General features: G+C 69.4%; 1 protein-coding gene across 6 annotated transcripts; it reads right to left on the bottom strand.

Annotated features, from left to right (window-relative positions):
• Window positions 1-1,248: 1,248 nt before the first annotated feature.
• Window positions 1,249-27,805, bottom strand: GRIN2D (glutamate ionotropic receptor NMDA type subunit 2D). 6 transcript variants are annotated; one of them, XM_051989723.1, is made up of 14 exons: window positions 26,886-27,805; window positions 26,056-26,124; window positions 21,149-21,633; window positions 20,206-20,825; window positions 19,904-20,018; window positions 19,493-19,704; window positions 13,778-13,946; window positions 13,367-13,520; window positions 12,445-12,570; window positions 7,288-7,517; window positions 7,045-7,205; window positions 3,732-3,919; window positions 3,401-3,633; window positions 1,249-3,311 (listed from the first exon to the last, which is right to left on the bottom strand). In XM_051989723.1, exons 3-14 carry the CDS (start codon window positions 21,605-21,607, stop codon window positions 2,037-2,039), a joined length of 3,942 nt encoding a protein of 1,313 aa, XP_051845683.1. In that variant the 5' UTR covers window positions 21,608-21,633; window positions 26,056-26,124; window positions 26,886-27,805; the 3' UTR covers window positions 1,249-2,036. The 6 variants fall into 6 exon arrangements, with proteins under 6 accessions (XP_051845683.1, XP_051845685.1, XP_051845684.1 ...); XM_051989725.1 differs by lacking the exons at window positions 7,045-7,205; window positions 19,493-19,704 and adding exons at window positions 4,323-4,483; window positions 18,658-18,869; XM_051989724.1 differs by lacking the exons at window positions 7,045-7,205; window positions 7,288-7,517; window positions 19,493-19,704 and adding exons at window positions 4,323-4,483; window positions 4,566-4,795; window positions 18,658-18,869.
• Between the last annotated feature and the right edge of the window lie 8 nt (window positions 27,806-27,813).

Genomic DNA, 27,813 nt, shown 5'->3' with positions numbered 1-27,813 from the left:
CCTCTGCTTGTGCAGGGCCCCTGCTCCGGGCGCCCCTCTCCCGTTTCCTCTGCCCCTTCCACAGGGGACCCCTCCTCAGCCCACACGGCGCCGCACGGCCGGGGCACGGCTTTGGGTGGAGCTTGTCCCCCAGCCCCGCCGAGGCCGAGGCCCTCCTCCCCCAGTCCCTGGGGCCAAGTTCCTGGGCATTCCGGGCCTGATTCCTGTGGTCTCAGCGGGGGCGCGGGTCCCGCCTCCTAGGCTTTCCTTCTCCCCGCTTCCCTCCCTCACTCTGTCTGTCTCTCTCCCCCTCTGTCTCTGTCCCCCTCCCTTCTGCTCCCCCTGTCTCTGTCTCTCTCCCTCCTGTTCCCCCTCTGTCTCTCTCCCCCCTCCTGTTCCCCCTCTGTCTCTGTCCCTTCTGCTCCCCCTCTGTCTCTCCCTTTCTGTCTCTCTCCCCTGTCTCTGTCCCCCCCTCCTGTTCCCCCTCTGTCTCTGTCCCCCCCTCCTGTTCCCCCTCTGTCTCTCTCCCTCCTTCTGCTCCCCCTCTCTCTCCCCCCTCCTGTTCCCCCTCTGTCTCTCCTCTCTCTCCCCCCTTCTGCTCCCCCTCTGTCTCTGTCCCTTCTGCTCCCCCTCTGTCTCTCTCCCTCCTTCTGCTCCCCCTCTCTCTCCCCCCTCCTGTTCCCCCTCTGTCTCTCCTCTCTCTCCCCCCTTCTGCTCCCCCTCTGTCTCTGTCCCTTCTGCTCCCCCTGTCTCTGTCCCTTCTGCTCCCCCTGTCTCTGTCCCCCCTTCTGCTCCCCCTGTCTCTGTCCCTTCTGCTCCCCCTGTCTCTGTCCCCCCTCCTGTTCCCCCTCTGTCTCTCCCTTTCTCTCTCCCCCTCTGTCTCTGTCCCTCCTGTTCCCCCTCTGTCTCTGTCCCCCCTTCTGCTCCCCCTCTGTCTCTGTCCCCCCCTTCTGCTCCCCCTCTCTCTGTCTCTCTCCCTCCTGCTCCCCCTCTGTCTCTGTCCCCCTTCTGCTCCCCCTCTGTCTCTGTCCCCCCCTTCTGCTCCCCCTCTGTCTCTCCCTTTCTGTCTCTCTCCCCCTCTGTCTCTGTCCCCCCCTTCTGCTCCCCCTCTGTCTCTGTCCCCCCCTCCTGTTCCCCCTCTGTCTCTCCCTTTCTCTCTCCCCCTCTGTCTCTGTCCCCCCCTTCTGCTCCCCCTCTGTCTGTCCCTCGGGCTGCTTCCTTTGGGTGCTGCTGTCCAGTGCACAAGAGGAGGAGTCCAGGGCTCTGGGCTGAGGAGGCATAAAAACTCGATTTATTCCGTGGGGGTTGGACCCCTGAGCCCCCCCAGGTCCCTCCCCTGCTGCAGGGCGGGGCCGGGTGGGCTTCGAGGGCCCAGGCCTGGGGGTTCTGAGGTTGGACACTGGAGGTCAGTTACTGGGAGGGAGAGGGGACACGTGGTCTGGGGGATGTCCAGGAGTACAGTGAAGGGCAGTCTGGGGTAGCGGAGGAGCGGGGTTCAAAGAATGGGGAGGATCAGAGTTCAGTTCGGGGAGACCCCAAGGTGTCTGGCGGGGATTGGGGGTGGGGTAACAGTCTCAGGAGTCAGAGGCTAGGGAGAAGGGGTCGGGCTCACAGTCTGGGGTCAGGGGTCACAGTCTCAGGGTCAGGGGTCACAGTCTTGGGGTCAGTCTCAGGGTTGGGGGTCACAGTTTAGCGAGCGGCTCTCACAGTTTTGTGTCCCAGTGATGAAGGTTAAAAACAGCCCCCTCTCCCCCGGAGGGGGGGTGGTCCCTGGTGGTATCTGGGCGTGGGGAGCAGCACAGTGATGGTGCGGGAGCCCCCACGAGAGGGGCGAGGGTGGAGGGGAGGACCCCCCCATTCCCATGACGTTAAAAAGCCCTTGTCAGGTTAAAAAAGCCCGCGGGGCTCAGGGAACCCCGTGCAGCCCCCACCCTGGCTGGGCCCCAGCCCTGCGGGTCCTGGCTCCGGCCCCACCTCTGTCCGTGGTCCTGACCCGGGCCCTGGCGCTCCTTCGGCCTCCGCCGCGTCCTGGGGCCGGGCCGGGGGGGCCGGGTCCGTCATACCTCGGACTCGAGGCTGGAGAAGTGGGCGGAGCCGCGGCGGGTGCCCAGGTCCCCCCCGCGGTGTCTGCGGGGCGCGGGGCCCCAGTGGCTGGCGTGGGGGCAGCGGCGAGAGTGGCGGCCGTGCACGGAGGCCACGCGGGGGCAGGTGCTCAGGTCCTCCAGGGAGCGGGAGGTGGGGGCGGGCGGCGGCAGGTCCCAGAGCCCCGCGTGGCGCCGCCGGTGGGGGGCCGGGCCGGAGCGCCGGCTCGGGGCGCGGTGGCCGCGGGGGCAGCGGCAGCGGGGGCGCCTCCGGTGGGGCCCGGCGGCCCACGGGGGGGGCGGGGGGTGGTGCGGGGCCCACCAGCCGCCGTCCAGCCCGTCGTGGGAGCAGCTGAGGTGGCGCGGGGGCGGGAGCAGCTCCAGGCTGGCGCAGTGGCGGCAGTGCCAGGCCGCGGGGCCGGGCCGGGGGGGCAGGTAGTCCCAGCTGCCTGCCCGCCAGCCCCCCAGCTTGTCGACCGACCAGTAGCGGCCCAAGCGGTCGGCGTACGGGTAGAAGTCGGGCACCCACCAGGGTTCCAGGCCGGCCCCGGAGCCCGCCCCCAAGCTCTCCGAGTCATCCGAGTCGGATAATTCGAGGTCCAGGTAGGGGCAGGCCGGGGGGGGCGCCCGGCAGGGCGGGGGCGGGGGGGCCGCGGAGCTCCCCCCCGCGCCGGCCCCCCGAAGCAGGGGCTGGCTCTCCGGGTCCGAGCGGGGCCAGCGGCTCGGGGCCGGGGGGCTCTCGTCCTCGTAAGCCAGGTGACAGAGCGGGGCGGCGGGGGGGGCGGGCGGGGACGGGTACCCGGCGTAAGGGGCGGGGGCCGGCTCGCCGGGCCCCGGCGCCTCCTTCTCTCTCACGATGGCGAAGTAGGAGGGGGGCGGCTTCTGGGGCGGGGGGGGCGGGGACAGGGGCCGGGCCGGCCGCGGCACCCGGGGCTCCCCCAGGCCCTGAGGCTCGATGGGGCCGTAGTAGCGGTGGAAGCTGTCGGCCATGGCCCCGGGCAGGGGGGCGCGGGGGGGGCCCGCGGCCTCGGGGGTGACCGGGACGGGGACGGGCCCGGGCCCCGAGGTCGGCTTGGGCCGGCGCCAGCGGTCCACCGCGGCCCGCTCGCGGGGGAGGAAGGGGCCGGCGGCCGTGGGGGCCAGGGCCGGCCGGGGGGGCGGGTAGGCCGGGCTGGGCAGGGGCAGGGGCTGGGGCGGCAGGGGCTTGGCGGCCGGGGGGGCGGCGTCGGCGCTGCAGCAGCTGTACATGCCCTGCGGGGGAGACAGGAGAGCGAGCCCGCTCAGCCCCGGCGGGCGGCCCGGCCCCCCCGCGGCCAGAGCGGCCCCCGGCCCAGGCTCACCCTGGAGAAGGCCAGCAGGAAGTCCAGGTGGTGGGTGGGCCCCAGGCAGTGGCGCAGCCTCCAGTAGACCAGGTGCTCCCAGGCGAAGACCAGCAGGGACAGGCCCATGGCCACCAGCAGCATGTAGAAGACCCCCGCCATGTTGTCGATGTCCAGCTTGCTGCTCATGACCTCGATCTTGTCGTTGTGGCAGATCCCGGACAGCCACAGGCGCTCCAGCATCTCGATCTCATCTGCGGGGGGCCCGGGCTCAAGCCCAACCCGGCCGCCCCCCGCGCCCCCGCCCGGCCCGGCCGCCCCCCCCCCGGACCCCCGGGCCCGCCCGGCTCACCGTCCCCCAGGAACTGCAGCAGGGCCAGGTCGATGGGCCGCTTCCAGCGGGAGCCCTTCTGCAGGGCGATGCCGTAGCCCGTGGTGGCGAAGACCTTGCCCGAGCCGATGGTCACCAGCTTGCAGCCCTCGTCCTTCCGGGCCATGTAGTTCAGGACGGCGGCGTCATAGATGAAGGCGTCCAGCTTCCTGGGGGCCGGCGGTGGGGATGGGTCAGCCCTGGGACCCACAGGGGGCTCCCCGCCAGCAGCCCCGACTTCCCCGAGCACGGCCCCCCAGGGTCCGGGAGGGACGGGCCCCCCAGGGTTGGGAAGGGAAGGGCCCCCAGGGTCGGGGAGGGATGGGCAGGGTCCAGGATGCATGGGCCCCCTGGGGTCGGGGAGGGAAGGGCCCCCCAAGGTCCGGAAGGGAGGAGCCCCCGGGGTCGGGGAGGGACGGGCCCCCCAGGGTCAGGGAGGGAAGGGCCCCCCAGGGTCGGGGAGAGACAGGCAGGGTCGGGCCCCCATGGTGCCGGCTGGTGGCCCGAGGCTCCCCTGCATCCGGCGGGCCCTAACGCCCTCCCTGAGCCCCCCCCCCCGGGCCCAGCACTGACCCGGCCTTCAGCTGGATCAGGGCCTCCTCCACGCGGGGCTGGTTGTAGCGCACCATGTAGTTGTACATGGCCTCGTAGTTGCTGCGAATGTTCTTCTCCGTGGAGCCGTTGGGCACGGTCCCAAAGCGCAGGGGCGGGTACTGCTCCTGGGGCCGCTGGAACTGCGGGGGAGAGGCGCGGCTGAGCAGGCAGCCGGGGGGGGGGCCGCAGCTGCCTCCCCCTCCCCCCCGGCGTCGCCCCCACCTTGCGGTCGCTCAGTCCGGACACGGTGTCCACGTACTCCTCCTGGATCATGAAGGCCGCCAGGTTGGCCGTGTAGCTGGCCAGGAAGATGACGGCAAAGAAGGCCCAGACCAGCACCATGATCTTGCTGGTGGTGCCCCGGGGGTTCTCCACGGGCACCGAGTTGTTGAAGACCAGCGCCCAGAGGAGCCAGATGGACTTTCCTATGGTGAAGGTTGAGCCGCCAGGACCTGAGGAGAGAGCGGGGCCCTGAACTGGGCCGTCCTCCGGCTGGGGAACAAGCACCAAGGGCCACAAGGGGGAGCAGCGGGGAACGGGCACCAAGGGCCACAAGGGGGAGCAGCAGGGAACGGGCACCAAGGGCCACAAGGGGGAGCAGCGGGGAACGGGCACCGAGGGCCACAAGGGGGAGCAGCGGGGAACGGGCACCAAGGGCCACAAGGGGGAGCAGCGGGGAACGGGCACCAAGGGCCACAAGGGGGAGCAGCGGGGAACGGGCACCAAGGGCCACAAGGGGGAGCAGCGGGGAACGGGCACCAAGGGCCACAAGGGGGAGCAGCGGGGAACGGGCACCAAGGGCCACAAGGGGGAGCAGCGGGGAACGGGCACCAAGGGCCACAAGGGGGAGCAGTGGGGAAGGGAGCAGCGGGGAACGGGCACCAAGGGCCATAAGGGGGAGCAGCGGGGAACGGGCACCAAGGGCCACAAGGGGGAGCAGCGGGGAACGGGCACCAAGGGCCACAAGGGGGAGCAGCGGGGAACGGGCACCAAGGGCCACAAGGGGGAGCAGCGGGGAACGGGCACCAAGGGCCACAAGGGGGAGCAGTGGGGAAGGGAGCAGCGGGGAACGGGCACCAAGGGCCATAAGGGGGAGCAGCGGGGAACGGGCACCAAGGGCCACAAGGGGGAGCAGCGGGGAACGGGCACCAAGGGCCACAAGGGGGAGCAGTGGGGAAGGGAGCAGCGGGGAACGGGCACCAAGGGCCACAAGGGGGAGCAGCGGGGAACGGGCACCAAGGGCCACAAGGGGGAGCAGCGGGGAACGGGCACCAAGGGCCACAAGGGGGAGCAGCGGGGAACGGGCACCAAGGGCCACAAGGGGGAGCAGCGGGGAACGGGCACCAAGGGCCACAAGGGGGAGCAGCGGGGAACGGGCACCAAGGGCCACAAGGGGGAGCAGTGGGGAAGGGAGCAGCGGGGAACGGGCACCAAGGGCCATAAGGGGGAGCAGCGGGGAACGGGCACCAAGGGCCACAAGGGGGAGCAGCGGGGAACGGGCACCAAGGGCCATAAGGGGGAGCAGTGGGGAAGGGAGCAGCGGGGAACGGGCACCAAGGGCCACAAGGGGGAGCAGCAGGGAACGGGCACCAAGGGCCACAAGGGGGAGCAGCGGGGAACGGGCACCGAGGGCCACAAGGGGGAGCAGGGCCGCCTTCGGACTGGGGAATGGGCTCCGGGGCCACAAGGGGGAGCAGCGGGGAACGGGCACCGAGGGCCACAAGGGGGAGCAGCGGGGAACGGGCACCGAGGGCCACAAGGGGGAGCAGGGCCACCCTCGGACTGGGGAACGGGCACCAAGGGCCACAAGGGGGAGCAGGGCCGCCTTCGGACTGGGGAATGGGCTCCGGGGCCACAAGGGGGAGCAGGGCCACCCTCGGGCTGGGGAACGGGCACCAAGGGCCACAAGGGGGAGCAGGGCCGCCTTCGGACTGGGGAATGGGCTCCGGGGCCACAAGGGGGAGCAGGGCCACCCTCGGGCTGGGGAACGGGCACCGAGGGCCACAAGGGGGAGCAGGGCCGCCCTCGGACTGGGGAACGGGCACCAAGGGCCACAAGGGGGAGCAGGGCCACCCTCGGGCTGGGGAACGGGCACCAAGGGCCACAAGGGGGAGCAGGGCCGCCCTCGGGCCGGGGAACGGGTGCGGGGGGGGGGGGATGCGGGGGAGAGGGGGAGGGGGCATAGAAGGCTGGCAGGGAGCGGCCGGGCCGCCAGGACACTCACGCTTGCCGGTGGCCAGGCTGCGGTTGTAGCCGACAGGACTGAGGTACTCAAAGATGAAGACGGTGACCGCCACCACGGTCAGACACATGACAAACATCATGACCCAAACGGCTGGACTGTAGGGCTCTGCGGGGCAGGCAGGAGGTCATCACATCCACTCCCCTGCTGCCAAGCCCCCTCCATTGCGTGCCCTGAGCCCAGGCCTCAGGATGCATCCAAGGCTCCCACACTCACGGGGCAGAGACCCCAGGCGCAGGGGGCTCCGCCTCTGGGGCCAGCGGCCCGTCAGGGAGGCCTTGGGTGCCCTGGCTCAAAGAACCACAGGCCCCCCGGGGTCCGGGAGGGAAGGGCCCCCAGGGTCGGGGAGAGACAGGCAGGGTCGGGCCCCCATGGTGCCGGCTGGTGGCCCGAGGCTCCCCTGCGTCCGGCGGGCCCTAACGCCCTCCCTGAGCCCCCCCCCCCGGGCCCAGCACTGACCCGGCCTTCAGCTGGATCAGGGCCTCCTCCACGCGGGGCTGGTTGTAGCGCACCATGTAGTTGTACATGGCCTCGTAGTTGCTGCGAATGTTCTTCTCTGTGGAGCCGTTGGGCACGGTCCCAAAGCGCAGGGGCGGGTACTGCTCCTGGGGCCGCTGGAACTGCGGGGGAGAGGCGCGGCTGAGCAGGCCGCGGGGGGGGGGCCGCAGCTGCCTCCCCCTCCCCCCCCGGCGTCGCCCCCACCTTGCGGTCGCTCAGTCCGGACACGGTGTCCACGTACTCCTCCTGGATCATGAAGGCCGCCAGGTTGGCCGTGTAGCTGGCCAGGAAGATGACGGCAAAGAAGGCCCAGACCAGCACCATGATCTTGCTGGTGGTGCCCCGGGGGTTCTCCACGGGCACCGAGTTGTTGAAGACCAGCGCCCAGAGGAGCCAGATGGACTTTCCTATGGTGAAGGTTGAGCCGCCAGGACCTGAGGAGAGAGCGGGGCCCTGAACTGGGCCGTCCTCCGGCTGGGGAACGGGCACCAAGGGCCACAAGGGGGAGCAGCGGGGAACGGGCACCAAGGGCCACAAGGGGGAGCAGCGGGGAACGGGCACCAAGGGCCACAAGGGGGAGCAGCGGGGAACGGGCACCAAGGGCCACAAGGGGGAGCAGCGGGGAACGGGCACCAAGGGCCACAAGGGGGAGCAGCGGGGAACGGGCACCAAGGGCCACAAGGGGGAGCAGCGGGGAACGGGCACCAAGGGCCACAAGGGGGAGCAGCGGGGAACGGGCACCAAGGCCACAAGGGGGAGCAGTGGGGAAGGGAGCAGCGGGGAACGGGCACCAAGGGCCACAAGGGGGAGCAGCGGGGAACGGGCACCAAGGGCCACAAGGGGGAGCAGCGGGGAACGGGCACCAAGGGCACAAGGGGGAGCAGCGGGGAACGGGCACCAAGGGCCACAAGGGGGAGCAGCGGGGAACGGGCACCAAGGGCCACAAGGGGGAGCAGCGGGGAACGGGCACCAAGGGCCACAAGGGGGAGCAGTGGGGAAGGGAGCAGCGGGGAAGGGCACCAAGGGCCATAAGGGGGAGCAGCGGGGAACGGGCACCAAGGGCCACAAGGGGGAGCAGCGGGGAACGGGCACCAAGGGCCATAAGGGGGAGCAGTGGGGAAGGGAGCAGCGGGGAACGGGCACCAAGGGCCACAAGGGGGAGCAGCAGGGAACGGGCACCAAGGGCCACAAGGGGGAGCAGCGGGGAACGGGCACCGAGGGCCACAAGGGGGAGCAGCGGGGAACGGGCACCGAGGGCCACAAGGGGGAGCAGCGGGGAACGGGCACCGAGGGCCACAAGGGGGAGAGCAGCGGGGAACGGGCACCGAGGGCCACAAGGGGGAGCAGCGGGGAACGGGCACCGAGGGCCACAAGGGGGAGCAGCGGGGAACGGGCCGAGGGCCACAAGGGGGAGCAGCGGGGAACGGGCACCGAGGGCCACAAGGGGGAGCAGGGCCGCCCTCGGACTGGGGAACGGGCACCAAGGGCCACAAGGGGGAGCAGGGCCACCCTCGGACTGGGGAATGGGCACCGAGGGCCACAAGGGGGAGCAGCGGGGAACGGGCACCGAGGGCCACAAGGGGGAGCAGGGCCGCCCTCAGGCCAGAGAACGGGCACCAAGGGCCACAAGGGGGAGCAGGGCCGCCCTCGGACTGGGGAACGGGCCGAGGGCCACAAGGGGGAGCAGCGGGGAACGGGCACCGAGGGCCACAAGGGGGAGCAGCGGGGAACGGGCACCAAGGGCCACAAGGGGGAGCAGGGCCGCCCTCAGGCCAGAGAACGGGCACCAAGGGCCACAAGGGGGAGCGGCAGGGAACGGGCACCGAGGGCCACAAGGGGGAGCAGCGGGGAACGGGCACCAAGGGCCACAAGGGGGAGCAGCGGGGAACGGGCACCAAGGGCCACAAGGGGGAGCAGTGGGGAAGGGAGCAGCGGGGAACGGGCACCAAGGGCCATAAGGGGGAGCAGCGGGGAACGGGCACCAAGGGCCACAAGGGGGAGCAGCGGGGAACGGGCACCAAGGGCCACAAGGGGGAGCAGCGGGGAACGGGCACCAAGGGCCACAAGGGGGAGCAGCGGGGAACGGGCACCAAGGGCCACAAGGGGGAGCAGTGGGGAAGGGAGCAGCGGGGAACGGGCACCAAGGGCCATAAGGGGGAGCAGCGGGGAACGGGCACCAAGGGCCACAAGGGGGAGCAGCGGGGAACGGGCACCAAGGGCCACAAGGGGGAGCAGTGGGGAAGGGAGCAGCGGGGAACGGGCACCAAGGGCCACAAGGGGGAGCAGCGGGGAACGGGCACCAAGGGCCACAAGGGGGAGCAGCGGGGAACGGGCACCAAGGGCCACAAGGGGGAGCAGCGGGGAACGGGCACCAAGGGCCACAAGGGGGAGCAGCGGGGAACGGGCACCAAGGGCCACAAGGGGGAGCAGCGGGGAACGGGCACCAAGGGCCACAAGGGGGAGCAGCGGGGAACGGGCACCAAGGGCCACAAGGGGGAGCAGCGGGGAACGGGCACCAAGGGCCACAAGGGGGAGCAGCGGGGAACGGGCACCAAGGGCCACAAGGGGGAGCAGCGGGGAACGGGCACCAAGGGCCACAAGGGGGAGCAGCGGGGAACGGGCACCAAGGGCCACAAGGGGGAGCAGTGGGGAAGGGAGCAGCGGGGAACGGGCACCAAGGGCCATAAGGGGGAGCAGCGGGGAACGGGCACCAAGGGCCACAAGGGGGAGCAGCGGGGAACGGGCACCAAGGGCCATAAGGGGGAGCAGTGGGGAAGGGAGCAGCGGGGAACGGGCACCAAGGGCCACAAGGGGGAGCAGCAGGGAACGGGCACCAAGGGCCACAAGGGGGAGCAGCGGGGAACGGGCACCGAGGGCCACAAGGGGGAGCAGCGGGGAACGGGCACCGAGGGCCACAAGGGGGAGCAGCGGGGAACGGGCACCGAGGGCCACAAGGGGGAGCAGCGGGGAACGGGCACCGAGGGCCACAAGGGGGAGCAGCGGGGAACGGGCACCGAGGGCCACAAGGGGGAGCAGCGGGGAACGGGCACCGAGGGCCACAAGGGGGAGCAGCGGGGAACGGGCACCGAGGGCCACAAGGGGGAGCAGGGCCGCCCTCGGACTGGGGAACGGGCACCAAGGGCCACAAGGGGGAGCAGGGCCACCCTCGGACTGGGGAATGGGCACCGAGGGCCACAAGGGGGAGCAGCGGGGAACGGGCACCGAGGGCCACAAGGGGGAGCAGGGCCGCCCTCAGGCCAGAGAACGGGCACCAAGGGCCACAAGGGGGAGCAGGGCCGCCCTCGGACTGGGGAACGGGCACCGAGGGCCACAAGGGGGAGCAGCGGGGAACGGGCACCGAGGGCCACAAGGGGGAGCAGCGGGGAACGGGCACCAAGGGCCACAAGGGGGAGCAGGGCCGCCCTCAGGCCAGAGAACGGGCACCAAGGGCCACAAGGGGGAGCGGCAGGGAACGGGCACCGAGGGCCACAAGGGGGAGCAGCGGGGAACGGGCACCAAGGGCCACAAGGGGGAGCAGCGGGGAACGGGCACCAAGGGCCACAAGGGGGAGCAGTGGGGAAGGGAGCAGCGGGGAACGGGCACCAAGGGCCATAAGGGGGAGCAGCGGGGAACGGGCACCAAGGGCCACAAGGGGGAGCAGCGGGGAACGGGCACCAAGGGCCACAAGGGGGAGCAGCGGGGAACGGGCACCAAGGGCCACAAGGGGGAGCAGCGGGGAACGGGCACCAAGGGCCACAAGGGGGAGCAGTGGGGAAGGGAGCAGCGGGGAACGGGCACCAAGGGCCATAAGGGGGAGCAGCGGGGAACGGGCACCAAGGGCCACAAGGGGGAGCAGCGGGGAACGGGCACCAAGGGCCACAAGGGGGAGCAGTGGGGAAGGGAGCAGCGGGGAACGGGCACCAAGGGCCACAAGGGGGAGCAGCGGGGAACGGGCACCAAGGGCCACAAGGGGGAGCAGCGGGGAACGGGCACCAAGGGCCACAAGGGGGAGCAGCGGGGAACGGGCACCAAGGGCCACAAGGGGGAGCAGCGGGGAACGGGCACCAAGGGCCACAAGGGGGAGCAGCGGGGAACGGGCACCAAGGGCCACAAGGGGGAGCAGCGGGGAACGGGCACCAAGGGCCACAAGGGGGAGCAGCGGGGAACGGGCACCAAGGGCCACAAGGGGGAGCAGCGGGGAACGGGCACCAAGGGCCACAAGGGGGAGCAGCGGGGAACGGGCACCAAGGGCCACAAGGGGGAGCAGCGGGGAACGGGCACCAAGGGCCACAAGGGGGAGCAGTGGGGAAGGGAGCAGCGGGGAACGGGCACCAAGGGCCATAAGGGGGAGCAGCGGGGAACGGGCACCAAGGGCCACAAGGGGGAGCAGCGGGGAACGGGCACCAAGGGCCATAAGGGGGAGCAGTGGGGAAGGGAGCAGCGGGGAACGGGCACCAAGGGCCACAAGGGGGAGCAGCAGGGAACGGGCACCAAGGGCCACAAGGGGGAGCAGCGGGGAACGGGCACCGAGGGCCACAAGGGGGAGCAGCGGGGAACGGGCACCGAGGGCCACAAGGGGGAGCAGCGGGGAACGGGCACCGAGGGCCACAAGGGGGAGCAGCGGGGAACGGGCACCGAGGGCCACAAGGGGGAGCAGCGGGGAACGGGCACCGAGGGCCACAAGGGGGAGCAGCGGGGAACGGGCACCGAGGGCCACAAGGGGGAGCAGCGGGGAACGGGCACCGAGGGCCACAAGGGGGAGCAGGGCCGCCCTCGGACTGGGGAACGGGCACCAAGGGCCACAAGGGGGAGCAGGGCCACCCTCGGACTGGGGAATGGGCACCGAGGGCCACAAGGGGGAGCAGCGGGGAACGGGCACCGAGGGCCACAAGGGGGAGCAGGGCCGCCCTCAGGCCAGAGAACGGGCACCAAGGGCCACAAGGGGGAGCAGGGCCGCCCTCGGACTGGGGAACGGGCACCGAGGGCCACAAGGGGGAGCAGCGGGGAACGGGCACCGAGGGCCACAAGGGGGAGCAGCGGGGAACGGGCACCAAGGGCCACAAGGGGGAGCAGGGCCGCCCTCAGGCCAGAGAACGGGCACCAAGGGCCACAAGGGGGAGCGGCAGGGAACGGGCACCGAGGGCCACAAGGGGGAGCAGGGCCGCCCTCGGACTGGGGAACGGGCACCAAGGGCCACAAGGGGGAGCAGGGCCGCCCTCGGACTGGGGAACGGGCACCAAGGGCCACAAGGGGGAGCAGGGCCGCCCTCGGGCCGGGGAACGGGTGCGGGGGGGGGGGGGGAAGCGGGGGAGGGGGCATAGGAAGGCTGGCAGGGAGCGGCTGGGCCGCCAGGACACTCACGCTTGCCGGTGGCCAGGCTGCGGTTGTAGCCGACAGGACTGAGGTACTCAAAGATGAAGACGGTGACCGCCACCACGGTCAGACACATGACAAACATCATGACCCAAACGGCTGGACTGTAGGGCTCTGCGGGGCAGGCAGGAGGTCATCACATCCACTCCCCTGCTGCCAAGCCCCCTCCACTGCGTGCCCTGAGCCCAAGCCTCAGGATGCATCTGAGGCTCCCACACTCACGGGGCAGAGACCCCAGGCGCAGGGGGCTCCGCCTCTGGGGCCAGCGGCCCGTCAGGGAGGCCTTGGGTGCCCTGGCTCAAAGAACCACAGGCCCGCTGGCCCTTCTGGCCCCTCCCCATGAGGGGCGTCCCATGACGATGACCGGCTCCCCCTCAGGGCCTCAGCTCCCTCCCAGCACCTCGGCTTTTCTCGCCCTGAGCCCCGCGACTCACCGTCGTCCCCCCACGTCCCTGCCGAGCCCCATCTCTGCCCCGCCACTTTCCAAAGCCCCCCCGCGGGCAGCCTCAGAGCCTCCCCCGTTCCTTCTCCCCAAGGCGTGGCACTTCCGCTGCCGTGTTGAGCCCTTCCTTTCAGCGTGTGGGGGCAGGGGGCCCCGGGCTCCTCTGCTCCCCCCGGCCCCGTCTGGGGCGCCCCTTGCTCGCCAGCTCCCGCCAGAGCACACGGGTCACCCGTCACGGCCCCCACCCCGGTCTGCGGGCTCAGAGGAGTCTTCAGAAGAAGCTCCTGTAGGGGCTGGGGGGCCCTGCTCTGTCCTGGCCCCCGGGGGGAGCAGGGCGGGACAAGATCCCTTCCGTGGCCCGAGGGCCGTGACCCTGCACACGCCCCCGTTGGGGCCGCCCCCTTCCAGCTGGGAGCTCCTTGGGGGCGGGGACGGGGTCTCTGGGCGCCAGGGGAGCCCCAGACTCACCCAAGAAGGCGGAGGGTGACACCGTGCCATTGCTCCTGGCCACCATGACGCTGATGCCCGTCTCCACAAAGGGCACGGAGAAGTCGACGATCTCCGATCTCTCCTCGTTGATGGTGAGGGAGCCGATGGCCATGTCCGCCCGCTGGTAGAAAACCTTGTCCCAGAGCCGGCCAGAAGAGAAGGGATGGGGAGCCGAAGGAGGAGAAGGGGGGCAGGAGGGGAGAGGGTCAAGGGCGGAAGTGGAGGAAAATCAGTCAGAGGAAAGATGGCAACATGGGGCTGGGAGAGGGGGGCCCTGGCCCTTGTTGGGGGGCTGTGGGGGATGGGCCCCTGGCCCTTGTCAGTGGCGGGGCCTGGGGGGATGGGCCCCTGGTCCGGGTTAGCCCCTCCTGCCCTCCAGGCCGGGCCCACCTCCCCAATCATGCCGTTCCAGACGCCATCGATCTTCTTCCCGTGTTTGCCGTTGGTGACGAGGTAGAGGTCGTAGCTGAAGCCGATGGTCTGGGCCAGTCGCTTGAGGATGTCGATGCAGAAGCCTTTGCAGCAGCGCTTTTCTGGCCGGGGGGCGTCCGGCGGGGGGCTGGGGGAGAAGGGCAGCCATGGGGTCGGGGCCCTCCTCCTCCTTGCCCTCCCTGCAGCCCCCCCCGGGACTCCGCAGGCCTCAGCCCCCCATCACTGCCCACTGACCGGGGCACAGGCCCCCCTCTCTGGGGCCCCCACCCACTTCTGGACCAGGAAGATTCTTGTTTCATGCTCTCCAGGTACTTGTTGCGCCTCCAGTGCCCCTCCCCCCAGGGCCCGATTGGGGAGCAGGGAAGGGGCAGGGCCGGGCCCCCGAAGCCTGCCGTCTGCCCTTGCAAGCCGGGGGGCCGGCTCCTTTTCTCGCCCCCAGGACCAACTGGCAGGCTGGCTGTGAAAACCAGGGAAGGTGACCAAGGGACGCAGGCAATGGCCCGGCCGCGGCGTCACCGGCCCACCCTCTCCTGAGGTGCCGGGCTGCCTCTTTCCCCGTTTTCTTGACATTAGGGGTCCCAAGTGGCCCCGGCGCACCCCTGGGCCTTGCTCAGGGCCAGGCACCTCCTAAGGCCCCCCCACTGGCTCTGCCCCCCCCCCCGCCGTGCCCCTCATCTCGCTCCTCCCCTTCGGCTGATCCTGGGGCTCTGACTGCAGGGGTCCTGGCGCTCCACCCCCAGGAAGACCCCAAAGTGTCCAAAGAACAGGCCTTTGTTTCAGGGGACGAGCCGGGGGTCTTCCCGGGTCATCCAGCCCGCCTTCTTCCTGTTCCCTCCCGGCCCAGTGGCCAGGACAGTCGCTCCCACTCCCTGAGCCTCCATCAAGCTTGGAGACGCCCAATGTTTTGGGGCGGCTTTCTTCTCCATTCAGCTTTTCCCGTGTGAATAGCCCCGCATCCCTCCCATCCCCCCTGCCCCGTGTGAACTGTCGATCTGTGGGTGGGCGTTGTGCCCACAACGTCGGGCGGGGAGGGTTGGACACCTCTTGGTCATTCCTGGCTTCCAAGACCAGCCAGGAGGCCCAGCGAGATCCCCTGTTGTCCCCCCTTTCAGGGATCTCAGAGGATGGGGGTCACCGGGGGAAGGAGCCTTCGGGAGGCAGGTGGGATTCTGCCATATCAAATGAAGCTTTTTAAAAATGGGCATGTGACAGGAAAGACCAGCTGTGCCAGTCGGCAGTGATTCTGTAAAGGGGTGACCAGCCCTAAGCGTGTGCCCTGGGTGGAGCAGAGGGCCTGTGGGCACGGAGCACTGTTGGCAGTCATGGAGCATTATCGGTGGACACTATTGGTGGGCACAAAGCACTATCAGCGGGCACAGAGCACTATCGGTGGGCACCATTGGCGGGCAAGGAGCACTATCAGTGGGCACAGAGCACTATTGGTGGGCACTATCGACGGGCACGGAGCACTATTGGCGGCATGGAGTGCGATGTTCTTCTTTAAAATATAATGGTTCTCTCTGGGAGCAGGTTTCTTGGGGAGGTTTTCTGGAGGCAGCCTTAGTTTCCATTCCAAGCAGTAATCTCTCCAAGTGCAGCCCGGTGCTAAACGTTCTGACCTTTTATTGCTTCCTCCAAAATAGCCCCGTTAGTTTTTCTTAGAGGCCTCTCTCTCTGCTTGGTTCCAAGAGCTCTTGCACTAATCTTTTGCCTCTTCCAGCTTCGGCTTTTCTTCGTCTCCAGCCAGCACCAAGGTGAAAGTTGGGATGAATCTGACTCCGCCTCCGAGAGTGGGCTTGTGGGCTTCCTCCCAGAGTCCTCTCTGACGGAGCCTCTGTCAGCTTCTTATATATGATCTCTTAAAGGTTGACTCCTCCTCAGAGGGAGGGATTAAGGGAGGTGTGAATTCACCAAGTTACAAAGTTCACTTTGTGAATCTCCCACACTTGTGAACTCCAATGAGTGCTTAAATGCATTAGTGAGCGAGAGGATTTGCTAAGTACCAACTGACTTATCACTTTGTAAGGATTCTAACAACGGAGCACTATCGATGGGCACTATCGGTTGCCATGGAGCACTATTGGCGGGCACAGAGCATTATCGGCAGGCATGGAGCACTATCGGTTTCCCTTCCTTCCAGGACTTGGGGGGAACCATGGCAACACCCTGAAGCGGGGCTCTGTGAGAGACGGCGTGGCCTCTGAGGGCACGGGAAAGGGCACTCATCGGTAGAGGGAGACGAGTCCCCGGCCCCCAGAGGGTCTAGGAGGCCTGGAGGTTCCTGGGGAGCCCGGAAAGAGCCAGCAGCTCCCTGGGGTGGGACACGGCAGTGGTTGGGGGCAGAGCCCGAGGTGGCTCTGAGGGAAACAGTCCCTTTTAAGATGGAGAGGGTAAGGTAGGGGGCTAAGCAGAAGCAGGAGGCTGGAGCCCCATGGGGGAGCCTCTCACAGGGGAGCCCACCACGGGGAGTCACACAGGGGAGCCCACCACGGGGAGTCTCTCACAGGGGAGCCCACCACGGGGAGTCTCACACAGGGGAGCCCACCACGGGGAGTCTCACACAGGAGAGCCCACCACGGGGAGTCTCACAGGGGAGCCCCCTACGAGGAGTCTCACAGGGGAGCCCACCATGGGGGAGTCTCACAGGGGAGCCCACCACGGGGAGTCTCTCACAGGGGAGCCCACCATGGGGGAGTCTCACAGGGGAGCCACCACGGGGAGTCTCACAGGGGAGCCCACCACGGGGAGTCTCACACAGGGGAGCCCACCACGGGGAGCCACACAGGGGAGCCCACCATGGGGGAGTCTCACAGGGGAGCCACCACGGGGAGTCTCACACAGGAGAGCCCACCACGGGGAGTCTCACAGGGGAGCCCCCTACGAGGAGTCTCACAGGGGAGCCCACCATGGGGGAGTCTCACAGGGGAGCCCACCACGGGGAGTCTCTCACAGGGGAGCCCACCACGGGGAGTCTCTCACAGGGGAGCCCACCATGGGGGAGTCTCACAGGGGAGCCCACCACGGGGAGTCTCACACAGGAGAGCCCACCACGGGGAGTCTCACACAGGGGAGCCCCCTACGAGGAGTCTCACAGGGGAGCCACACAGGGGAGCCCACCATGGGGAGCCACACAGGGGAGCCCACCACGGGGAGTCTCTCACAGGGGAGCCCACCATGGGGGAGTCTCACAGGGGAGCCCACCATGTTTTAGAGCAGGGCCCGGCCTCCCTATCTCTTTGCTTGGGGAGCGGCTCTCTTGGCTGCGGGTCCTGCGCCCATTTCCAGGACGGTCCCCTTCCCGGCGGCTCTGCGGGACCTCGCCTTTGTGAGACCCCCAGGCGCCGAGGCTCACCTTCCCCGCTCCTCACTTATTCGGCGCAGCCGCTTCTCTGCGGAAGCTGAGGCCGGTGGAGGAGACGCCCGGTTGGCGCCCTCCCTCCCCCGCTGAGAGGGGGGCCGCCGCCCTCTGGTTCTCGGACCATCCGTCCCTCCTGGATCTTCTCTCGAAGGAGCGTCTGCGGGGGGTGGGGGGGCTTCTCTAACCCACGTCCACCTCCCCCATTTCCTTCCACCTTCGTGTCCAAGTCACGGACCCCAAGAACCGGCGGCTCCGTGGGAGGAGCTCTCGGGTGTGTGTGGGGGGGGCTTCCCCTGCAGATGTTCATCAGCCGCATTAAGGGACCGCCCTTCCTGCGGCGCTGAGACGGGCGCCTTTGCTCCTGGTTCTGCCGCCTGGGGGGGGGGGGAGCTGCCCCGGGGCCTCGGCCGTGAGGGAGAAGCTGACGCCGCCGCAGCAGCGCTGGCCCTGGGCTGCGGGACGGCAGCTCCCCGGGGAGCACGGCGCCAAGGGCGGCCTCTCTAGGGCGTCTGGTTCCCGGGCCGTGCGCTCCCTGCACGGAACCGGTGCCAGTCCGGGTCTGGCTTGTGTATCAGACCCGGTTCCTTCTGCTCCAATCTTCTGTCCCCGACAGCCGGGCTGCCGAGCCCCCAGTGCCGGGCGGGACCTTGGCCCGTGGGCCCGGCTCTGGGGCCGAGTCATCCCCCTCCTCGCCCCCCCCCGCCCCGCCCCTGCCCCCGCCCCGCCCCCAGGGGCAGCTCTGGGCCAGCGGCTGCCGTCACCGCCTGATGACGATGAAGCGCCACCTTCTCCCCTGGCCCCAGCGCCTCCAATTGGGCGTCCGGCCTGTCAGACTCCCGAGCGCGAGCGTCCTCCCTGCGCCGTGGGTCCGGCGGCCCTTCCGCCCCCTCCCCCCCCCCCCGCTGCGTGCCCCCCTTCCGCCCCCTCCCCCCCCCCCCCCCCCCCGCTGCGTGCCCCCCTTCCGCTTCCGCCCCCCCCCCAAGCGCAGCGCCCGCACAGCGTCCCCAGGCCGGCCCAAAGTCCCACCACAGACCAATCCCTGCCCCTCCCTGTTTTAGAAAAGGAAACCGGGCTCTCGGACCGAAGTAATTTGCTCGTCCCTGCTCTAGGGCGGGCTCACAGCAGCATCGGAACCCAGTTCTCCCCTCCAGGCCCAGAGCGCCCCCCTTGGAGACTCCTGTCCTGGCACTCAAGGCTCTCTGCGACGTCCCCAGAGTGGCGCCCCCTCCCGGCCCCGCCCTGCTCTCCCTCCCGCGCTGGGGCCGTCCCTTGGGGCTCCCCGAGCTGAAGCGCATCCGGGCGCCAGGGCCGCGCCCCCCATTCTGTGCCCCCCCCGCAGGCTTTCCTCCGCCCAGGGACCAGCTGGGACTCTTGGGGAGGCCCTGGGGGGTTGGGCGGTCCCTCTGCCCCCACAAGCCCCGCCACGGGAGGCGCCCGGGCCCGGGGGGGGGGGCTCGGGGGCTCAGGGCTCGGCTCCTACCTGTGGGTGAGGTTGAGCTGGCTCCGGCAGGGCACCGAGTCCCGGATGCAGGTGCCGCTGAGCGGGTCGGCCGGCTCCACGATGACGAAGGGCCGCTCCTCCAGCGTGGCCACCATGAGGTGCTGGGTGTCGTCCACGGGCTGCAGGAAGCGGCCGTAGCGGGACCACAGGGGGTACTTCAGCCGGAGAGCCTGCTGCTCCCAGGTCCCCACCTGGGGCGGCAATGGGGGAGTCAGCGCCGGGCCCCTGGGCCCCAGGCCCACCTCCGGGCGGCGCCCCCCTCCCCCGCCGCCCCATCCCCCCGCACACCCCTCCCCCGCCGCCCCATCCCCCCGCACACCCCTCCCCCGCCCCGCCCCCCCATCCCCCGCGGCGCCCCCCTCCCCCCCTGCCACTGCAGGCCCCGGCCCTTCGCTCACCACCTCCCAGGTGCGGTCCTTGGTCAGGGAGATGACCACCAGCGAGGGGTTCACCAGGAAGCCGTCCTCATTGAAGGAGTAGTCCCGATTGTCCCAGGAGATGTTCATGAAATACCTGGCGGGGAGGGGGTCACGGTCGGTGTGGCGCCCCCTCCCGGCCCCGCCCTGCTCTCCCTCCCGCGCTGGGGCCGTCCCTTGGGGCTCCCCGAGCTGAAGCGCATCCGGGCGCCAGGGCCGCGCCCCCCATTCTGTGCCCCCCCCCCCCGCAGGCTTTCCTCCGCCCAGGGACCAGCTGGGACTCTTGGGGAGGCCCTGGGGGGTTGGGCGGTCCCTCTGCCCCCACAAGCCCCGCCACGGGAGGCGCCCCGGGCCCGGGGGGGGGGGGGGGGCTCGGGGGCTCAGGGCTCGGCTCCTACCTGTGGGTGAGGTTGAGCTGGCTCCGGCAGGGCACCGAGTCCCGGATGCAGGTGCCGCTGAGCGGGTCGGCCGGCTCCACGATGACGAAGGGCCGCTCCTCCAGCGTGGCCACCATGAGGTGCTGGGTGTCGTCCACGGGCTGCAGGAAGCGGCCGTAGCGGGACCACAGGGGGTACTTCAGCCGGAGAGCCTGCTGCTCCCAGGTCCCCACCTGGGGCGGCAATGGGGGAGTCAGCGCCGGGCCCCTGGGCCCCAGGCCCACCTCCGGGCGGCGCCCCCCTCCCCCGCCGCCCCCCCATCCCCCCACCCCCGCCGCCCCATCCCCCCGCACACCCCTCCCCCGCCGCCCCCCCATCCCCCGCGGCGCCCCCCTCCCCCCCTGCCACTGCAGGCCCCGGCCCTTCGCTCACCACCTCCCAGGTGCGGTCCTTGGTCAGGGAGATGACCACCAGCGAGGGGTTCACCAGGAAGCCGTCCTCATTGAAGGAGTAGTCCCGATTGTCCCAGGAGATGTTCATGAAATACCTGGCGGGGGAGGGGGTCACGGTCGGTGTGGCGCCCCCCCCCCTTCTCCGTGACCAGGCCCCGGCCTCAGCCTCCGCCTGGCTCCAAGCGCCGGACCCCCAGCTCGCGCCCCCCGGGACCCCCCCAGGGCTTTGCTCATTCCGCCCCGGCCCCCCCAGGGCCGCCCCCCAGGGCCCCGGGGCCTCACCGGTGCAGGCTCTCTCCCCGCTGGCTGCGGTTCTGGGCCCTGCAGTCCTGGCCCAGCTCGGGGAGGAAGCCGTAGTCCCGCAGCAGGGCCTGGGCGCCCCGGGCCACCACCGCCACGCCCGCCGCCACCCTCTTCGCCAGGTCGTCCCGCCAGCCCGCTGACCGGACGGCGAAGAGGCCCGCGGGGAGCGGGGCGCCCCCCGGCAGCAGCGGCGGCTCCCCGGGCCCGCCCCCCCCGCCCCCTCCCGCCAGCTGGGGCCCCACCATGAACCACACGTAGCCGGGGCCCGTGAGCCCGGCGGCCGCCGCGGCCCGGAACAGCGGCTCCGCCTCCTCGCGGGCGCAGAAGAGCAGGCGGATCTGGGCGCTGAGGCTGCGCAGGCGGGCCCCCAGCACCTCCTCGCCGGCCCCGGGGTCCAGGGTCAGGGCCCCCCGGTGCTCCCAGCCCACCAGGCTCCCGTCGGTCAGCGCCTCGATGTAGGCCAGGAAGGCCCGGTGCCCGGGGGCCGCCGTGGTCACCGCCACGAAGGACGTCCAGTCGTACTCCTCCAGCACCTCGAAGATCACCTGCAGCTGCTGCTCCGTGGAGGAGCCCAGCTGGAGGAAGGTGGAGCCCTTCTCCTGGGGGGGGCGGGGGGGCCGCCATCAGCCAGGGCGAGAGGCAGGAGCGGGGGGCGCTCAGAACCCAGACCCAAGTCTCCTGGGGGGGAGCGGGAGGGGCTCCGGCCAGAGGGCCCCGGCTCCCGGCAGCTCCCGGCAGGGAGGGGTGACCGGGAAGGGCCGCCGGCTGGAGCCCCAGGGAGTCCCCGTCCTCTCGGGACTTGGGGGAGCTCCTGCCTCCCCTCAGCACGGGGGACCACAAGGCCCCTCCCTCCCAGCTCTCCCCCTCCCCGGAAGGTAGGCCCGCTGGGACCGGGACCCCCACCCCCGGCCGGGCGCCTCACCTTGGGCGTGAGGACCAGAGCCGCGCCGCCGTGAACCGCCACGATGGGCAGGGCGGTCTGGGCGGAGAGGAAGTCGAGGATGGGGGCCACGGCCGGGGCGCGGGAGTCATCCTCGAAGACCACGCCGTGCACGCGGAGGCCGGAGAGCAGGTCGCACAGCTGGAGCATGAGGCTGCGCGGGTCCGTGCCGTTGAGGACCAGGGCCACGGGGCGCACCTCCAGGCCAGGACTGCGGACGGCGGCGGCCACGGCGGGGCCCAGGCGGGCCGCCTCCCCCGCGTAGGCCGGCCCCGAGAACACCAGCGCCACGTTGAGGGGCCGCCCGGTGCCCGGCTCCCCGAGGCTGCTGCCGCCCAGCGGGGGGGCCACCTCAGGGAAGGGGCTGGCGCAGGCCAGGGCCAGCAGCAAGAGCATGTTAGCTGGGCCTGGAGGGCCGTGGGGGCCGGGGGGGCCACGCATCTCCTGGGGGCCCTGCCGGGCAGCCTCTGGTGGCCCCGGGGCAGAGAGAGACACAGAGACAGAGAGAGACAGAGACAGAGAGAGACAAGACAGAGAGAGGGAGAGAGACAGAGACAGAGAGAGGGAGAGACAGAGAGACAGAGAGAGAGGAGAGACAGAGAGAGAGACAGAGAGGGAGAGAGACAGAGATAGAGAGAGGGAGAGACAGAGAGAGGGAGAGAGACAGAGACAGAGAGAGGAGAGACAGAGAGAGGAAGAGACAGAGAGAGAAACGGAGAGGAGAGACAGAGAGAGGAGAGAGAGACAGAGAGAGAAGAGACAGAGAGAGGAAGAGACAGAGAGAGACAGAGAGAGAGGAGAGACAGAGAGAGGAGAGACAGAGAGAGGGAGAGAGACAGAGAGAGGGAGAGAGACAGAGAGAGGGAGAGAGACAGAAATAGAGAGAGGAGAGACAGAGAGAGAGAGAAACAGAGAGACAGAGAGGGAGAGAGACAGAGACAGAGAGAGGAGAGACAGAGAGAGGAAGAGACAGAGAGAGGGAGAGACAGAGAGAGGGAGAGACAGAGAGAGGGGGAGAGACAGAGATAGAGAGAGGGAGAAACAGAGAGACAGAGACAGAGAGAGGAGAGACAGAGAGAGGAAGAGACAGAGAGAGGAGAGACAGAGAGAGGGAGAGACAGAGAGAGGGAGAGACAGAGAGAGGAAGAGACAGAGACAGAGAGGAGAGACAGAGAGAGGAAGAGACAGAGAGGGAGAGAGACAGAGATAGAGAGAGGGAGAAACAGAGAGACAGAGAGAGAGAGACAGAGAGAGGGAGAGACAGAGAGAGGGAGAGACAGAGAGGGAGAGACAGAGAGAGGAAGAGACAGAGACAGAGAGGAGAGACAGAGAGAGGAAGAGACAGAGAGGGAGAGAGACAGAGATAGAAAGAGGGAGAAACAGAGAGACAGAGAGAGGAGAGACAGAGAGAGGGAGAGACAGAGAGAGACAGAGAGGAGAGACAGAGAGAGGAAGAGACAGAGAGAGACAGAGACAGAGAGAGAGATAGAAAGAGACAGACAAAGAGAGACAGACAGACAGAGAGACAGAAACAGAGACAGACAGAGAGACAGAGATAGAGAAACAGAAACAGAGACAGAAAGATAGAGACAGACAGAGACAAGAGACAGAGACACACACACACACACAAAGAAAGAGAGAGAGAGAGAGAGAGAGAAACCAAGACAGAGAAAAGAGAGAGACAGAGAAAGGCAGAAACAGACAGAGACACACAGAGAGACAGAAAGAAGAGACAGACAGAGGAGAACGAGACACACACAGAGACAAACGGATACAGACACAAAGAAATAGAGACAAAGACAAAAACAGAGACAGAAAGAATGAGAAAGCCAGAGAGAGACAGACAAGAATATGAAGACAGAGAGACAGGGACAGAAATAGACAGGGGCAGAGAGAGACGGAGAAAAAGAGGCAGACACAGACACAGACAGACAGGAGACAGAGACAGAGAGAAACAGGCAGGCAGAGAGACAGACAAGAGACAAACGGAGACAGCAAGAGAGAGACAGAGACAAAGAAATAGAGAGATACAGAGGAAGGCAGAGACGGGGAAAGAGATCGAAATACAAAGAGAAAGGGACAGAGAGAGAGAAGAGAGAGACAGAGATGGCGAGAGTTAGAGAGTCACAGAGAGACAAAGAGACCCACAGAAATGGCGAGAGGTAGCAACAGACACAGACAGAAAACAGGAGCAGAAAGAGCGGCACAAATAGAACATCCGAGAACAGACAGGAGGGACAGGGACGGGTTCGGGACCAAAGATCGGGCAGAGGGACACGGACAGACAGACAGACACAGGTGGGGGGGCAGAGGGACACAGACAGACAGACACAAGGGGGGGCAGAGGGACACGGACAGACAGACACAAGGGGGGGCAGAGGGACACGGACAGACAGACACAAGGGGGGGCAGAGGGACACGGACAGACAGACACACGGAGCGGGGGACAGAGGGACACAGACAGAGAGACAGACACAGGTGGGGGGGCAGAGGGACACGGACAGAGAGACAGACACAGGTGGGGGGGCAGAGGGACACGGACAGACAGACACAAGGGGGGGCAGAGGGACACAGACAGACAGACACAAGGGGGGGCAGAGGGACACGGACAGACAGACACAAGGGGGGGCAGAGGGACACGGACAGACAGACACAAGGGGGGGCAGAGGGACACGGACAGACAGACACACGGAGCGGTGGACAGAGGGACACAGACAGAGAGACAGACACAGGTGGGGGGGCAGAGGGACAGAGAAGGGGGCCCGGGCACAGGATGGGGACACAAGGACGGGGAAGAATCAGCCCCACGGGCAGGTTGGAGGCGCCCAGGGGAGAACCGGAGAGTCGGGGATTGGCAGAGATAGAAAAAAAGGGAAAATGCCCAGAGACACAGAGAGACAGAGACATCCCCCACCCCCGTCCCCCAGGAAGGCAGGGGTGAAGGGCAGAGCCGGATGGAGGCCGAAGGAGAGAGAGCCGAGAGGAGGGAAGAAAAGAGCAGGAAGGGCAGACAAAAGGGAGAGAGGGTCAGTCAGGCCGACCCCCGAGTCCCGTCTCTGCCCAGCTCCCAGCTCCCTTCTCGGGCCCCCTCCCCATCCCTTGTCTCTCCCGTGCCAGTGTCCCCCCCGCCCCGTCTCTAGCCCCCCATGATCCTTTCCTCCCCCTCCCTCCCTTTCCTAGGCCCCACCCACACTGGTCCCGGCTGCTTCAGGGCTGAGGGCTGGGGGGGGAGTCTGGGGGTCCAGCTGTAGTCATCGACTTGAAGGGGAGGGGGACACTGGCTGCCAGCCCAGAGCAATTTAGCAAATTGGAGGGAACCCGGAGCCCTCCTCCTGTCCCTGCTGCTGGGCCTTGGGAAGGCCGGCTCCCAGAAGGGCACTCGCCGGGCTCTGGACGCCTGGGTCCCCGAGGAGGCGGGACTGGGGTTCCAGAGGCTTGGATCCCTGAGGGGGCAAGGGCTGGGGCCTGGCCACCTGCTTCCCGAGGGGAACCCTGAGCCTGGAGGGCTGTCAGTATCCCCCAGGTTGCCATGGCAGCAGGCTTGACAGCCGGGGGAGGGATGGAGAGGGGAGGCCCTGCCCTCCGCCCGGGTGCCAGCCCCCCTTTCCCGGCACGGGGGCCAGCGGCTGGGGGGGCTCCTCCTCCTCCCTGGCACTCGTTAGCTGTTGGCTTGATTAGTGCTCAGAATAGCACCCCCAGCCTCCACCCCAAAATAACCCACAGCTGTTAACCCGTGGGGCTCACCCCCCTCCAAGTCATCTCCCCTTTCCTCCGTTCCCTCGTTTCTCTTCCTGCCCCTCCCTTCCCCCCACTCCAAGCACACAGCTGGGGGGCTGCTCCCCACCAACTCAGGAACCCATGAATCCGGCTCCAGAGTTCTAGAGCCACGGATAGGAGGGGACGAGGGGCCCCCGAGGAGCATCTAGTCCCCTCGCTTAAACTGAGCAGGGCCCGAGCCTCGGAGCCCCTCGAGGACCCAGGCGTCCGCCCCTTCTGAGACCCCGAGCTTCGGACCCAGCCCCGGCCAATCCCCAAAGAGGGGGGTTCCCACCCAAGGGCGGGCAAGCCTCTGGGACTGATTTCCATCCCTGGTCCCCTTCCCTCTGGGAGACGACTGCCCCCTCCCCCCAGCCCGGCGCTGCAGAGGAGGGCGGGCGGCCGGCGGGGAGTTGGCCGGTGCCGGCCGGACAGAGGCAGCTCCCGCGGGTCGGGGCCCAGCGAGCTGCGCCGGCCCCGGGGCCTCCGCCGCACTGCCGCAGACGGCCCCCCCAGACCCGGGGATGAGAGGGGGAGGGGCGGGCCCGGACAGGGCCGCAGGCTTGGGGGGGGCGTCCGGGCGGGGGGCCAGGGCCCGACGACCTTCAGGGCCTTGTGAGCAGGATGAAGAGCAGAGTCACAGCCCTTGGGAGCAGGGACAGAGGCTGAGGGAGGGGAGGGACACTGGGAGGAGAGGGAGGGAGGGAGGGGGTGGGATGGGGAGGGAGAGGGCCAGGGAAAGAAAGGGGAGGGGAAGGAGAAACGGGAGCTGGGGAGGAAAAGGGCCAAGGCAGCCAGGCTGGGCAGGGAGGGAGGGGAGGGACGGGGACGGGGAGAGCCGAGCAGGAGCCGGGCAGGGGAGAGCCAAGGAAAGGGACAGAAGGACGTGGAGGGAGAGGGAGGGAAAGAGGGAGCCGAGGGAGGAGGAGAAACGGGGCCAGGCCAGGGAAGGGGCCGAGAGGCGATTGCTGAGGAAGTGGGGGGCAGGGGGCTAGGGAAGGGGCCGGGGTGTGTGTGTGTGCAGGGGCACAGGGAGCCCTACAACTAGGGAGGGAAAGCAGCCGGCCCGGCCGCCCTCTGCCCCTCCCGGGCCGGGGGTCCCACCCCCCCTGAGCCCCCTCCTTGGGCCTTACCTTTTCATGACCCTGCTGTGTCGTGGGGGAGGGGAGTGACGACGGCTGGCCCAGGGGCCCAGTCAGGCTCTAGAAGGACACAGCAGGTGAGGGGTTCAGGGCCCCGGCCCGGGGCTTCAGGTGGGGGCCCAGCTCGGGAGGCTTCACATGTTGCATTGAAAGTTGGCCGGGAAGCTGCCCTCGGTGCGGCGGCGAGTGGCAGGCCCTGCACCCCGTGGGGATCCCGGCTCACCTGCCCGGCCCCTCCCTCCCCGCCGGTCCGCTGCTGGGGGAGCCCCCGGTCCCGGCCCCGCCCCTCCCCCCGCCTGTCGGGGTCACCTCGGCGGGAGCCCGCCCGGCTACCTGCCTCCGGCCCCCTCCGGCGGCGCCCGCCCAGCCCGGCTTCCCAGGGATTCCCCCCACTACACCCCCTCACTGGGAAGAAGCGGGAGCCTCTCGCTCTCCCGCACACTCACACTCGCTCACACACTCACAGAAACGCACATCTCCGCGGGGACCCGGGCCCGGCGCGGACGGACGCCGGCCGCAAGGACAGACGGCCGGACCCAGGCCACGGCCGCCCAAAGCCAGACGCCGAGACGCGGCCGCGGGCTCGGGCCGACAGACAGACGGCCGGAGGGGGAGGGGAGGCTCCGGGCGCAAGCCCGAAAATCTCAGGTACAGACAGATGCCAGGCGGGGCGGACAGACAGACAGCCCAAGGGAAAGGCGGCCGGAATCCGCTCCACCCCGCCCCCTTACACACACACGCAATCCGATTCCCCCAGACAGCCCCCGGCCCCCCCCCGGAGACCCGCAGCCCCCGGGCGGGACGGACCCGCGGACACCCACCTGGCAGCCGCTGGAGAGGAGACGCCGAGGCCGCAGCGCAGCCCCCCCTCGGCCCCCCCTGCAGCAAAGGACGGGACCGAGCCGGCCAGACAGACAGACGGCCGCCGGACTGAGCCACCCGCCCGCCCGCCTGCCACACACACCTAAGCTGGGGCGGGGGGCGGGCGGCTGGGAAGGAGCCCGAGCCCGAGCGGGAGGGGAGGGTGGGGAGGGAGGGGAGGGAAGGGGAGGGAGGGGGGACGGGGAGAGGGACACGCTCGCTGGAACACAGACTCGCGGGGTGATTAACATTCAGTCCGCGTCTGCCCCTCTCGCGGAGACAGCGGCGGCCCTCCCTGCAGGGGCCCGGGGGGGGGGGGGAGGGGGAGACCCCTGGGCTTGCAGAGGGAGGGGACTCCCCAGATGTGCGCCGCTGGGGGAAGAGAGCTAAAGGCGGGGAAGCGCCCCCCACCCCCGACTCTTCTGGGACCCGGAGAGGGGGCCAGTTCTTGGGACCCTCGCCCGGCCGCTGAAGAGATGGAGGGGAGGGGCACAGCCCCAGGGCGGACCCCGCTTCTGCACCTCCGGCTCTCCCTCGCACCTTATGCGTTTTCCAGGACTCACCCCCGGGGGGCCCGAACACTGGGCCTTATAGCGCCCCCTTCCCAGCCCAGCCCAACCCCCTGGAGAAGGCAGGCACTCCGGGGAGCCTCGCTCCTCGCCTCCCGAGGGGGACCCACACGTCCAGTGCCTGGACTCCTTCCGCCCCCCACTGTCGGGGACCCCGGGGCCCGGGACCCCCTCTGGGGCTCGCTCTCAGACCCCGGAATTGGGAAACCCTTCAGGACCGGCGCCCCCTCCGGGACCCCCAGCCGGCCTCAGGGCCCCTGGGCCGGGCCGCGGGGAGGGGGCGCGGGCTGCCGACTGGCTCCTCCCGCGGGGGGCGGTG

Source organism: Antechinus flavipes, chromosome 3, assembly GCF_016432865.1.
Source record: "Antechinus flavipes isolate AdamAnt ecotype Samford, QLD, Australia chromosome 3, AdamAnt_v2, whole genome shotgun sequence".
NCBI lineage: Eukaryota > Metazoa > Chordata > Mammalia > Dasyuromorphia > Dasyuridae > Antechinus > Antechinus flavipes.
Note: the sequence above shows the minus strand (reverse complement) of the source record. Positions and strands in the feature narration are given on the sequence as shown.